The sequence below is a fragment of the Leiobunum rupestre genome, chromosome 11 (genome assembly GCF_980474605.1).
Source record: "Leiobunum rupestre chromosome 11, qqLeiRupe1.1.hap1, whole genome shotgun sequence".
In the NCBI taxonomy this organism is placed as follows: Eukaryota; Metazoa; Arthropoda; class Arachnida; order Opiliones; family Sclerosomatidae; genus Leiobunum; species Leiobunum rupestre.
The window spans coordinates 38,197,586-38,213,020 of NC_143394.1; the positions used below are offsets into that span (position 1 = coordinate 38,197,586).

Sequence of the window (15,435 nt, forward strand, 5' to 3'; positions counted from 1 at the left end):
CCCTAATGGTGGTTGGGCATTAATTTTCACCTATATTAATTTCGTGAGGGTTTGCTTTCATAGAAGTCCTCATTCGGCTCTCTACCTAAAATAGAAACAAAATGGCTGCCGAGAGAAAACGGCTAGAAACTTTTGATCGGGACTGTACCTTTCCAGTTGAAGATTTAAAAAACGAGCAGTCAGATTAGGCGAAAAATATCCAGGTGACATAGATCTAATTGAAATATCAGCAGAAATTGAAAGTTTTTAATATCAATTTAGTTCTTTAATGGACAATCTTGAAAGCGCAAATTCTTTAGATTTATTAAATACCATATTGGAACCCTCGCTGACAAATGTATATCCAAATATAACAATTGCCATTCGAATTTTGTAAAAATCTCTCAATTTTATCGATAGAATACGAAATGTCAAAAAAAAAACTAATTTCGATATGGTTATCGACAAGTTTGCGGCAATAAAGGCCATAAAAATAAAAATTTAAAATTGTAAAAATAAATATCATATGTATGAGTATGTAAATATAAATGTTATTTTAAAATAAATATTTTTCACTGAGTATTAGTTTTTCGTAAAATATTTCTACCTAAGGTTATGAGTAGAGCTCGGCGTTTTATTTATTTTTATCCAAAACACACAATTATCCACAAATTATCCGATTTTTTTTATTAATTTTACATGTTAAATTGTATTTTAGTCTGGATAATATCCACGAATAAACAGTTTATCGTACTTTTTATGGTTAATCGAAATTTTAGCGGTTAATTTATCCGTTTCGCCGAGCTCTAGTTATGAGGGCGCCATTTTGATGTTTTGCCCAGGGCGTTATTTGGTCTAGGTACGGCTCTGCATATAGGGATAGTATTGTAAGTAATTGTAGTTTTCTGTACTTATAAGGCAAAGATAAGTCATTGACGTTCTTGTGACGTTATTGGTTTATTTAAAAAAGTGCTAGATTTTATAGGAAAAATGAAATGAAAATAACGTAAAAACATTTAAAACACGAACTTATGAATATTGTATCTGAAATAATGCAACTATCCACGCCGCACTAAATCGGTTATTATTTCTAATGATCTTCTATATAGTTCAATACCATTGTGTCCATCATCCGCGAGTGGGTTTACTTGGTTTCTTAAACTTAAAAAATTTATTTCTGATAATGCAAAATGGGTTTCTGGCACAATTATATTGTTGTCGGTTTCAATTTCGCTTGGAACGTCATTATCTTCAACGCCGTACATATTTGGATTGATATTGTATTCGTCGTCTTCATCTCTGCTTCTGATGTCATCCAACCTATTTAATGACCACATTTGAATTGGAGATGCACCTTCCGTCCTTAAAATGTGATAATTCCACTCATTACGGAAAGTGTCGCAAAAACGTTGGATTCGAGGTTCAAATACATAATGTAGACAGTAAATGTGCATCTCATTAGTTTGATTTAACAATCTCTCTTCTTGCATATGAACAAATATTGATCGAAAATTCGACGTAACTACGCGGTTAACTTCAGCCCAAAGTCGTTCAATCCTAGTGTTGTGAACACTAAGACCAGTTATAAAACTACCTCTGTTAAGACCACGATGATCTAACATGTACCTGGCGACGTTAACGTTCTCAACTCCCATATCGCCTCGAACTCGCGAAGGAAGTCCAGAATTTTCACAACCATTTACAAAAAAACCTAATACTGTATCTGCTCGATTATTGTTCGCGCAACGTAAATATATAATCAAACGACTGTCTATAGCCATCAACAAGCCCATGGTATACGAAGCGGAACGCTATTAATTTGTGATTACTGTCCATGTGCCTAAAATAGAAGAAATATTTCATTATCGTAATCATCCAATTGATTTTTACTGGTTAAGCCTTTGGTCGTCTTAAGTCGTCAATTCGTCCCACGAAAAGTCTCAGTAAGAAAAATATCCACGGCGGACTATTTGAATTATGATAAAATCATAAGTAAAATAATAACTATAAGTATGACCCTTGCTATTGTGTTAATACTAATTTTCGAAAGAAACCTTTCTTCGACACTGATACTCTCGCCCAGCTCCGAATTGGATTTGCAACCAAACTGAGTAGTATAATATCGTCCTTGGTAGTAGTATATTTCAACTTCGGCGTGTTTTAGACACTAGGGGGCTCTGTGCTGAACTAAACCTTGATTGCGCAATAACTGTGAAAATCAGTTTCATGAGAAGTTGCGCTAATGGTCATCCTTATTGTTATTATGTTACTTATGATAAAATGTATTTCATTTAATATCCAGTCACGAAAGAATTATGTGACTGGAAGTAAGAAAAAAATATCATACATTCGAATGACTAAAAACAACACTCAAATAGTTGTATGTCTTCATTAAATATTAAATATGGTCATTTTTGAAACAAAGAGTTATTAAACCATTGAGCACTGAAAGAATAGTCTGAGTCGTACTTATGAGTGTTATGTTTTTTGTGATACAATTATAGTGAAATTTCAAATTTTGTAGCTCTCTTTCAAAGGCGACGAGTAGTCCGCCGTATATAAATTTTCTAGCGATTAACTAACAAGGAGACTACCGAGGTGTAACTCATCGATTTTGTTTAAATTCAGGGATTAAGTAGACCTTTATGTAACTTAAAAAACCCCAAAGGGAAAAAATACGATGGGATTTATTTTTACCATGGCAACCGAAAACGTTTTTGACAACTAAAATGTTATATTTCTCTATGTAAATTAACATGGCAAAATCGAATATTCTAAGGGTGCCTAATGAAATTATTCAAAATTTCAAAGATTTTTTTTAAAACAAAGGTGATTAAATTTGGGTAAATATCTCATTTTTGGTAAATATCTAATTTTGGATATATATCTAATTTTGGGTAAATATCTAATTTTGGGTAAATATCTAATTTTGGGTAAATATCTAATTTTGGGTTCGTACAAACCAATTTATTCCAGTAATTGTGTAAACATTTCATTGCTAACATTGCTGTATTTCCAAAAATACTTTCTTCTAAAGGCGCTTCAAAAAATGCCCGCCAAAAATGATTACGTAATATTGGCGCACGTTTCACGCGGACGAATAGTTTACGTAATATTGACGCGCGTTTCACGCGCACGAATAGTTTACGTAATATTGGCGCGCGTTTCACGCGCACGAATAGTTTACGTAATATTGACGCGCGTTTCACGCGCCAGAAAATATTAAATCAACTTGAGACTTAGGCCTAAGCCTTTAACTCTCCTGGATCATTGTGCCGGACCACACCTTGGGGATTATTGACGACAATGGACACCCACTTGACGTCGTCAGATAAGAATTTATCGTTAATGGGTAACACCGAGGGTAACACGTAAGTTATACCAAACCTTTTTACATTTTTTTCTTGAATGTCAAATACTATATTTGTCAATAAAAATGTACACTGTATGAATTTCATTTTCAGAGCCGAGGGATTTCCATTAGACCAGAAACACGACTTTAGGAAACGCGTCATCGCCATCAAAAATCCGAAAGATTATACCCACGCTTTCAAAGTATGGAAAAATAATATTCCAAAATATCGAACTCAAACTAACGCGAGTATTGAACGTTTTGCCAGATTAACACGAACAACGTCGAGACCTACCAAGTTTACCCAACTACTGGCATCTTGAAGCCCGAGGAAATAGACGGCGACGCGAAATTCGTTTACGACGAACTCCCGCGAAGATTGGGATTAGAAGACAGCCCTCAACGGAACAACCAACGCCATGACACCGCAACGATCCGGATTCAAGAGGACGACATCAACGTGGAAACCCTTTCCGAGAATGCGCCTAAGGAAGAACAACCGCGGCAGACGTAAATGTATAATATTTCATGATTAAGAGTTTGACTCATTTCATTTATTATACAGGACAATTGAAGACCAACCAAAGGATGTGGACACTAAAAAAGGTAAGTCAAAATTAGGTTTCTCCTTATTCACGAGACTTTGTTGTTTAGGAATAAGAAGAGTAAAGAAACAGCGCAAGCGTGAGCTCAGCGAAATCACCTACAAGTCCTACAAAGACCCAACTACCTATTGTGAAACAGTTTCTTTAAATTCGTCCCTGAACGAAAATCCACAGCAGACGTAACAGCTACTATATTTAATGATTTTCCATATCTTGATTACTAGAACAACCTGTTAAATTTATTATCCAGAACTTTATTGGACCAGCAGGAGGATGAGGACACTCACCAGGAAAAAGATGGGAAAGCTAAAAAAGGTAAGTCAAAATTCAGATTATCAATATTGACAGGACTTTGCTGTTTAGGAAAAAGAGGACACTATTCTCTTGAATAGAAGTTCCCTAAATGCTCCTAAGGGTGACCAACGGCAGCCCAGGTAAGCGTTACCACTTTTATATTTTATTCGCGCGGCATCTCGATTAAGAGTTTGACCCGTTTCATTTATTATACAGGACACTAAAAGATCAAACGTCAGTTGAGGACACTCGCCCGGAAAAAGGATTCGCACGAGGAAAATGAAATAAAAGCGGAAGACGCCAGAAGAAGCGAACTCGACGAAATTGCCAATAAATCCGTTCACGTAAACGAAACTTTTGTTAAACGAGAGTTGAATGCGTACATGCACAAAATTCATTTGGCTTTTGTCCGCTTTGGAACAAATATCAAAATTGTTTAGCTTAAAGATTATAAATCTATCTGTAAAATGTGTGAAACTTATTTAATCTCATTATAATATATTTCTGTTAACCATTAGTTAGTTGTTATTAATATTGGTTTTCATTCTCACGTATACGTTTATAGAATGCATTTGAATAAAAAAAACTTCATTATTTTGAGAACATATTCTAAAGTTATTTTTATTAATGTAAAAAAATTATCTTACGACGTTACATTTTAATTAACCCGTTTTTAATCATCCGTTATAATATTTGTTTTCCTTCCCATGTATAAGTTTATAGAGTGCATTTCAATAAATATAACTTTCTAAACTAGTTTACGAACGAATATCAAAATTGTTTATAATAAGAATAAACGTAATGAATGTGAAACGAATATTTTCTTATCGTGTTATATTTCCTGTAAGCACTTTCTAGTCCTTCGAAGTAGGGTTTGTTTTATTCGCGTGTAATAAATGTTTAACATGTACATTTAGTTGACTTAATATTTAGTAGTTTAGTATTAACATTTATTTAATTCTAATGTATTTTTATATAGAGTGCATTTTGATAAACATTATTATCTCAGAATACAACTTTAGGAAGGAATATCAAAATTGTTTTTTCAAACACAAAACAGTAAAAAATATTATATTGTATTTCCCAGAACCTTTCCTACTTTTATAACAGTCCTTTTTATCGCTTTATATGCTTTGTTAAATGTTTCTCAAATTATTAACTATTTGCCTTTGTACCGTGTTTGTTTTCTTAATAAAGTTTAGTTCCCCCTTAAACGTTTGTTGTTATTTCGCCGCCTTTTGAGCCTCGCCCCTCTAGTTTTAGAGGGGTTGAGGCTGTTATTTTCACTCTCGACGTTATTGGGGTTGGTGAAGGGACTCCGAGAAAACTGATTGCTCATGAACGGTACTCAATCAAAATTTAATTGATACGTCGTTTGATTGGTATTTATTCCCTCTATCTAACCATGCCAAAGCAGCGCCGTTGCTTTTAATCAAAGCGGGATTTTTCGTCCCCCAAATGCAAAAGGTATTTATAGGTTCCCGCGAATTGGCTGCTTATTCGGAAACTTGAGTGTTTAGGGGATTTTTTTAAATATTACTTCTTTCTAAATAGTACAATGGATAAATTGTAAAGATTGATGATAACCGGGTTCCCTCTGGAAAATAATTATTAATAACAGCTCATTTCACCAGGAAATGACCATTTGTTAACGATTCGCTCTAATGCAAGTACTCTTACCGTCGTCCGCTACAGCTACCCGGTAAAGAAGGGAGGGAGGCAGTGGCGCCGCCAGGATTTTTTCCCACGTAGGCACTACAATTTGGGGCCCTCTCTTGCCCACTAATTTTTAATATATTTACTTAAACCTAATGCATTTTTTAATAATGGTCTGTTTCGCCATTGACAACGTAAATTATTATATGACTAAAGTTTAATAACTCTTGGCGAATTCCTCTTAGTCTTTGGAAATCGCCGAGTGATACAGCCAAGGCCCATTAAAAATTTAAATGCTTTCAAAAATGTAAATAACTCTTACTTTGTGTGAAAATATTTATGCATTATTGTATCAGGAGATAAAAATAACTTTTATACGGAAAATTTACCAATATGAAAATATAGGGCCCCCTTTTTTAATAAATTTGGGTCCCCCTCTAGGTTTCCACGTAGGCACGTGCCTACTCGTGCCTATTGCTGGCGGCGCCACTGGAGGGAGGACTCCGAAGAGACTGTGGAGCAGGGTTGGACATAAGTATAATTTTTTAGTGGTCGTCCTGATTAGACGCATGGAACTAGCTAACGCTAGTTAGTTAGAGTATGAAAATAAACCTTTTTATATTGGTACTGGAAAATACCTCATTGGTTAGGTACTTTTGCATACCTTTTGATATTGGTACTGGAAAACACTTCATTGGTAAAGTATTTTTGTATACCTCGTGGTATTAAATAATCCCATATTTGGAGAGGTAAAAAACCTTCTTGGGACCTTCTTAGTACATAAAGAGGTTTTTATATTTCCTATATATGATGCTTGTCTATACTATTTGTAGGTATTTATTAATATATTTTCGGGATTAAAATTAACCTCCTGGGTATTATTTCAGTTCCTAAAACGGTTTTCAGGCGAGCCATTTATGGTCTTTAAATACCATTTTAAGGTTTTATATCGCTCCTTTTTCAGATTTAAATTAAACCTTTTTAGGAACTATGTAATCCTACACAAGGCATTTTAATTTACTTATTATGATATATTTCCATACCATAAGGTATTTATTAGAACCTTTTATGAGGATTAAAGAACCTTCTTGAGACCTTCTTAGTGCCAAATAGGTTTTTATATTTCCTACTTATGGTTCTTGCCCATACTACTTTTGGGTATTTATTGGGACTCCTTCGGGATTAAAATTAACCTCTTGGGTAATATATTAGTTCCTTAAATGGTTTCAGGCGAACCATTTATGTTATTTAAATACCATTTTAAGGTTTATATCTGTCCTTTTTAGTTAAATTAAACCTCTGTAGGCACATTTAATCCTACACAAGGCATTTTAGTTTACTTATTATGATATACTTCCATACCATAAGGTATTAGAGAGGAGTATGTCCATCCGGTGATTGAGAATTTCATTCTCAATCACCGGAAGGACACAAAGCTGTAGCTTGGCTCCCGCCGTTCACCCGCGCCTCTCCCGTTCCTCCCTTGATCACCAGAATTTCTAATCACCAGATTCTCTCTCCCCCACCCCCATTCACTGGATACTTTATCTCTCGTTCACCCCGCACCTCTCCCGTTCCTCCCTTAATCACCAGAATTTCTAATCACCAGATTCTCCCGTTCACCGGTTGCTTTCCCCCAAACCCCATTCACTGGATACTTTATCTCTCGTTCACCAGCTCCTTTCCCCCATTGCTTTCATCCCTTCTAATCACCAGTTGCTTTCCCCCATCCCCATTCTCCAGAATTTGTTTTCCTCGTGCAGATATCTGGAGATTAGATTTTTACCCGTTTGCTTATCGCTTCAGAACTCCTTAATTTCTAATCTCTAGGTAATAAAAACAAGTTATTTACATTTAATTTTTTATTTTAGTACTTTGTTTTACATGTTAGTAGGTACTATCAGATATTCCATTAGATGGTTATCTTGTACATTACACAATTAAAACAAATTAAAGTAGTTAAGTTTACAGGCATTTAAATGGGGTGAAACGATCTCCTGCAACTTAATTTAATTAAAAGTTCTAACTCACGTATTTGTAGTGTTTAGCAGCAGTATCGTCTGACATCCGAGGGACAGTCACAAACGTATTCTTCTTCTTCTTCAGGTACAGGTGAGAAGCTTTTGTCAGAGACCGTAGTTACTTTTGGCGTCGGGGGAATGTCCCATTCTAGCGAAAGGTACTTTTTTCCGATGGTGAATTATCCCTCGACGGACAGTGTGGAAAGCATCTGGCGTGTTCAAGTTCTGGTACGTCTCCTGATTCCCAGTGTTCTAAGATTCCATGGCATTTGTAACATCGTACTTCATCGCCCCGCTGAATATAGTAGAATCCAGCCTTCGCTAGTTGCTCCTTAGTGACGTGCGGATTTTTCCAGTGACGAAACGTTTCAAGTCGATACACTTCAATGTCCATAGCTGATCTAGACCAAATACGTTCTATAGTTTCAAATGATACATTCTCTAAGCCTACATTTACCCCTAAGTCTACTAAACCTAATTTTATCAATATGGTTAAATTTCTACGCTAAAATTCTCAATATAAACGCTTTTTTCAATATGCAAATTGTTTTAAATATGTCTAAAAATATAGTCTATTACAAAGAAAAAACAGTTACTTACTTTACGGGTAGAAATCCATTGGCGAGCTGTAGAAAAGACTGAGCGATCCGCCAGCAGGTCTTTACTCGTCAATGCGCCGTAGAGAAATGACGCACGGAAGATTAATTTATTCCTATCTTGTTGAGAATAATTCATCACGTGATCTAAACTTCAAATAACCCTCAAATTCTATTGGCTGTCTCTCTCTGACAGTTTAAACTGCCTCTAATGATTGACGGCACATATTAACCCACTTGAGTATTTGGAAAAAACCCTTTGCTACTCGAAGGAGAGTTTTGGAAATACCACGTTGACGATATCAAAATCGAGCTCTCACTTGAAAATGTTTACGGAAAACAATCCTCTTGGAAAATTGAGTTACGTAGAAGATTGCTAAAAAATGGCTAAGTGTTATGTTTTTTTCAATAATGAGTCTTATTTTTTACATTTTAAAGTATTTATTAAGAGTGAAAAATCCTATGACTACACTGACGGCATATCTTAAGTACCGGTGGAAAAAAATCCATTGCTCAAAGTTCAGTTATCTTATTAAACGTGCGCGTGCACAGAAAAATGAACGAGTCACGTGATAGTAACTTAATTTCTACGCTAATCTTACCCCTACTAGACCTAATTTCTGTCTAATACATTTCCAATATATATATATATATATAAAAGAATGCCTAAAAATTTCATTTTAAATATAATAAAATAGCCTAGCTGATTATTATTATTATTATTATAACTTACTTTTCAGCGTGACCTTCAATGACTATTCCCAATGCTAAGACTCTTTATTGAGATAACGAAAACTGTAACTAAGAATTGATTCCCATGACTACCCTGACGGCATGTCTTAAGTACCAGTGGAAAAAAATCCATTGCTCAAAGTTCAGTTATCTTATTAATCGGGTGCGCGCTCACAGAAAATGAAAGTCACGTGAGAATCGGTACGTCACTGAAAATAGTGGAAGTGTCATCACTAGAGTTCTTTTATCAATATATTTAATTAAGGATTATTTCAAAGTTTAGATGGCGCCATGGTTCTCAAAGCAGTGATATTAAAAGATCTCAACGGGTGGAATTGGAGAAACGCTAAAAATATTATCGACATATTCATTCTCCCTGAGTATAAATAAATAAATAAATAAATACATTCTTGGCGTAGTAGTAGGATTTTAAGAAAAAAATTAAATACGGAAAATCAATTATTTTATTTTAAAGGTTTTGTGATTTCTCACCAAACAATTTCAACATCTTCAATGTAGGCTATCACATCAGGGGCATCTCAAAAATCTTTTTCCTCTGATCTCCTAGTTTCTGCCTCTGTCTTTAGTATTTATAAATATTTTCCTATCCATAAACCATTTCCTAACTGGTGGACATTGATAACACTAAAAGTTTACTTATAATAATATGCTGAAATACATTTTCCAATACGCAAAAAATTAAAGCTAGACCTAAAAACCTGTAAAGTGTAAATAGTTAAGACTAAATTTCTAGGCCTAGCCCATGAAAGTACATTTTCCGTAAATCATATCCTAACATGAATGCATTTGTTAAGAATAAATTTATTTTTTTAAAATATGCTAATTAATTTCGTAAACAAGCATAAATTTTAGTTCGCCCTTCCTCCAAAATATCTAATAGAGCTAGTACATTCTCGATAAATATACATGTTCTTGGGGAATAAGAGACGTTTTTTATCAAAGTAAGCCAAGTTTAAAGCTTATTGTCATTGGTTCCATAACAAAAACCACATTGTAACGTGATAATGGCTGCTCACTAATCCCAATTCCATGTGAAAATCTTTCAGTTTCTTTTGAGTTTCAAAATAGGGTTTTAGAAATAGATTTCTCCTATTTTATTAAATATAAGTATTAAAATTAGAATTGCTTCATTAAATTATGCATTTGTACTGTACTGTACACAATACCTGCATTTGAAATTGTATAACATTAAAACACAGTTTTTAAAAAAAAATATATCAAGGTTTTCAATTCAGTTAAAAATAATTATATTAGATGTAATGTGTTTATATTTTTAACTTAATTGCATTGATGTTTTAAAAGCAAACCTCGGGCCTAAGAAACAGGCAATGTGTAAATTGCTAAGACTAAATTTCTAACTCTAATAATGTGTAAATCAATTATACAATTATCTATTCATAAGTGTTAGAGACTTTATTACAATGAAATAAAACCATGTAGAAATGTATATGATATAAATTTAAGAAAACTCAAACAATCGACAGACATAACTTTTCTGTTTTAAATCAACAATTTTATTATTCTTTCTTATCATTTTTTTTATACAACCATTTGTTTTTATATAGATAACCTGAGGACGGCTATAATATGAACATATACCTAAAAAAAATCGGGGGTTAAACAAAAACAACCTTAATATATTCCTTATGGATTATAAGTTCGCGAAAGGTGTGTATTATATTTAATTTCTTACATTTCGTTTCATTATTTAATGATTTTTTTTATTTTTTAAAAAAGTATGTCTTACTCTGAAGTCACACTCTGGTTTTTGGAGTTACAGCTTCAATTTTTGATGGTGCCCCAGCCGTGTACTTAACAAACGGTGTCAATAGTATCGTTGTCTCAATTCAATCTTGGGATTGTCTTACTGAAAAATGGTCCTATGTCATTGACGCTCTGGGGTCACAAACAGGAATACGAATTACTCTACCAACGCCTACTATTGAGCAGTATTCGGATTGCTGTTACAACCATTACTTTCGCGTAACGTCGACAGGCTGAGAGTTTAATTGGATTCTGCAACCATTTAGTCAAAAGTATTTGCTAGATGAAATGTGTTTAACTGGGAGTTTGACGCTTAGCGTACCCCAGGTAATTGCGTTCGATCAGTGCAAACCCAGAATTGATGAGCAACTTTCCGTACTTCAGCAAAATCAATCATCCATATGAAGTTCTCGAACAAAAATTCAGAACTTTCTATAGTGTTTTCAAACCTTTGGAGAGGAGAGAGAATCCCTGTGGCTTTTTAGAACTATACAGTGGATTCCATCTCTCAAACGACTATTCTAAGCCTTTGGAAAACCTCTTTTTAGAAAAATTCTGTGGGAATTACCCCTTTGAAATATATTCTCTAATGAATTATTGTTTGAACGATATAAAACATTTACAATTACTGTTGGGAGACATACTGTAATTTTCTAAACAATAAACAAAATACGAACCATTTTCATGTTTTATTATTATTAGGAATATGGATGAAAAAAAAACACACATTAAATATTTATTTCAAATATCTGTAGAACCGAAGCCTCTCGATCCTCTTTCTGTATCTTCTTCAATTTGCTAATACAAACCAAAACAGGAAAATTGAAATAATAATAATAATAATTTTGGAGGGTGGAACATATCAATTTAACTCACAAGGCATTCCATAGGAACTGGCATCGAAATACATTCGCAGATAAGTTGAGCTATTCGATCGCCTCTGAAGATTTTAAATGCGTTTTTCCCGTGATTAATCAAGACAACCCCTATTGTACCAGTGTAATCTTTATATAAAACATGGTATTCGTTAAATATATATATATATATATATATATATATATATATATATATATATATATATATATATATATATATATATATATATATATTACCAATACGTCCGTAGCAGAAATCAGGTATAACTACACTTAAATCAGTATTTATTAGCTCTCTTGCCATGGGGGCTACAACTTAGTTATATGCACTACATAAATCAAGACCTGCAGAGCCAGGTGTTTCTCGAGTAGGCGCGCATGCATATTTCGTTAATCTTACGAATTTCAGAATTTGCTGAGGAATTTCCATTATGGATAAATATTAAAGACAAATATTAAAAAAATATTCTAACGAGTAAAGAAGTTTCAAACACAAATGACAAGTTTTACGAAAAAATTCCTTTTATAGCGTTTAACTCGATTTAAAATTCTTTAGATACGCTACTTAAGATAATCTATGAAGTATTCTTGTAAACTGATCTTGTTATAGTGAAGATAAGTTGATTAAGCTAAGCAATTTACGAGCGACGTCCTAGCGTACTTGTAATTAAGAAAGTAAGTACTTAGTTTTACGATTTTGCTTAAAACTATGATTTTAAATCGATAAAGTGAAACACGTAAAGTGTCCCTGACCAAAATTGTTTCACAAACATCTGTACCGTTTAATAAAATACGAGTATGATGACGATTTCTAGAGCCCTATGTTCGATAATGATTCATTAGGAAAATTTGAATATAGTTTAAATTTTTAATTACTTATTTTTGGGTTGACTACCAATTTGGAGGACTACTGTTTTGATTTTGATATAACTAAATTTGATTGGTTTTCGAAAAGTTTTCTCTTCTACCCCGCCCCCCAGTTTATAATTATGATGTCAGTTGTAAATTGTTTTTTTCGAGTATAAAAAGGGTAAACAGAAAAATTGAGAGATAGTATTAAGAAAACAGCCAATTCGAATTGTTTCGGAATCGGCTCGAGGGACTAAGTACGTAGATATACGTCAATTGTAAATTCTAAACTTTGTATATATATTATATTCAATCATTCATTCTTACTAATTTTATAGTAATGGATCCTATTTCCATAACTTTGGCCTCGGGAAATGAGTACGTCGGTACGACAACCGAATCTATGATTTGCTTTCACTGCGGCGAATGTACGGAAGAATTGGCTGTAAGAGGTGGAGGACTCTTCTTTTGCTGGGGTCGAGAGTGCGCGCATTATCAAATGGGTGTAATTTTTCGACATGGTAATGTCTATACCAAACACATCCCCGGGCATCTTATAAAGGAGTTCCCGCTCCATCTCCGTTGTACGTACTGTGGAAGAAGAGGGTCGAAGAGAAGCCGTCGACGGGAGGAGTGCTCAGCGTTCGATTTCATGGGATGCTGTCATTACCCTAAGCCTCCCAGAGACCGAACTGTAGTTCGTTTTATAAATAAATAAATTAATAAAATTGCGAATAATTTACAAATAAATGTCTATTGACTTTTCTTCATCCTATAATATAAGTTTATTCCTAAATTTTTAAGCTTATTACAATAAGATTTCTTTAAGAGAGAGAGAGAAAAGAATTGCTTAAATGATTAAGTTAGGGTTATAAGTCAACATGATAACTTATATCCTGGGTATAATTTACTAAACTTCAATAACTTTGACTTGATAAAGTAGGTAATATATGATTCCATCTAAGTATACAAAAAATGCTTCAATCTTTCAATAACTTTATTTAAATTACATTGATTGTGAAAAGGCATAATTTAAGTATGCGAAGGATATAATTTACTAAACTTCAATAACTTTGACTTGATAAAGTAGGGTAATATATGATTCCAACTAAGTATACAAAAAAAATGCTTCAATCTTTCAATAACTTTATTTAAATTACATTGATTGTGAAAAGGCATAATTTAAGTATGCGACATCATTTAAACAATGAGAAATTAATTCGTTTATATCGTTGGGGGGAATACCCTGTAAATTCAACTCACAATCAATGTAATTTAAATAAAGTTATTGAAAGATTGAAGCATTTTTTGTATACTTAGATGGAAACATATATTACCTACTTTATCAAGTCAAAGTTATTGAAGTTTAGTAAATTATACCCAGGATATAAGTTATCATGTTGACTTATAACCCTAACTTAATAATTTAAGCAATTCTTTTCTCTCTCTCTTAAAGAAATCTTATTGTAATAAGCTTAAAAATTTAGGAATAAACTTATATTATAGGATGAAGAAAAGTCAATAGACATTTATTTGTAAATTATTCGCAATTTTATTTATTTATTTATTTATAAAACGAACTACAGTTCGGTCTCTGGGAGGCTAAGGGTAATGACAGCATCCCATGAAATCGAACGATGAGCACTCCTCCCGTCGACGGCTTCTCTTCGACCCTCTTCTTCCACAGTACGTACAACGGAGATGGGGCGGGAACTCCTTTATAAGATGCCCGGGGATGTGTTTGGTATAGACATTACCATGTCGAAAAATTACCCCAGCAAAAGAACAGTCCTCCACCTCTTACAGCCAATTCTTCCGTACATTCGTCGCAGTGAAAGCAAATCATAGATTCGGTTGTCGTACCGACGTACTCATTTCCCGAGGCCAAAGTTATGGAAATAGGATCCATTACTATAAAATTAGTAAGAATGAATGATTGAATATAATATATATATACAAAGTTTAGAATTTACAATTGACGTATTTCTACGTACTTAGTCCCTCGAGCCGATTCCGAAACAATTCGAATTGGCTGTTTTCTTAATACTATCTCTAAATTTTTCTGTTTACCCTTTTTATACTCCTTTCGAAAACCAATCAAATTTAGTTATATCAAAATCAAAACAGTAGTCCTCCAAATTGGTAGTCAACCCAAAAATAAGTAATTAAAAATTTAAACTATATTCAAATTTTCCTAATGAATCATTATCGAACATAGGGCTCTAGAAATCGTTATCATACTCGTATCTTATTAAACGGTACAGATGTTTGTGAAACAATTTTGGTCAGGGACACTTTACGTGTTTCACTTTATCGATTTAAAATCATAGTTTTAAGCAAATATATATATATATATATTTATTTAACGAATACCATGTTTTATATTTATTTATTTATTTCTACCCACTCGTTCGGGTCTTTCCGTAAAACATGGTATTGATGTTTTAGTAGGTGTGATAGATAAAAATTACACTGGTACAATAGGGGTTGTCTTGATTAATCACTTGAAAAACGCATTTAAAATCTTCAGAGGCGAACGAATAGCTCATCTTATCTGCGAATGTATTTCGATGCCAGTACCTATGGAATGCCTTGTGAGTTAAATTGATATGTTCCACCCTCCAAAATTATTATTATTATTATTTCAATTTTCCTGTTTTGGTTTGTATTAGCAAATTGAAGAAGATACAG

The 15,435-nt window shown here is 33.5% G+C and overlaps 1 protein-coding gene across 1 annotated transcript; it reads left to right on the forward strand.

Moving 5' to 3' along the window:
- Positions 1–3,210: 3,210 nt before the first annotated feature.
- Positions 3,211–4,781, forward strand: LOC149922524 (uncharacterized). The gene is made up of 6 exons (XM_090163774.1): positions 3,211–3,350; positions 3,444–3,534; positions 3,600–3,841; positions 3,897–4,115; positions 4,187–4,370; positions 4,447–4,781. The coding sequence occupies exons 1-5, from the start codon at positions 3,286–3,288 to the stop codon at positions 4,326–4,328; spliced, it is 759 nt and encodes a 252-aa protein (XP_090019900.1). The 5' UTR covers positions 3,211–3,285; the 3' UTR covers positions 4,329–4,370; positions 4,447–4,781.
- Positions 4,782–15,435: the final 10,654 nt, after the last annotated feature.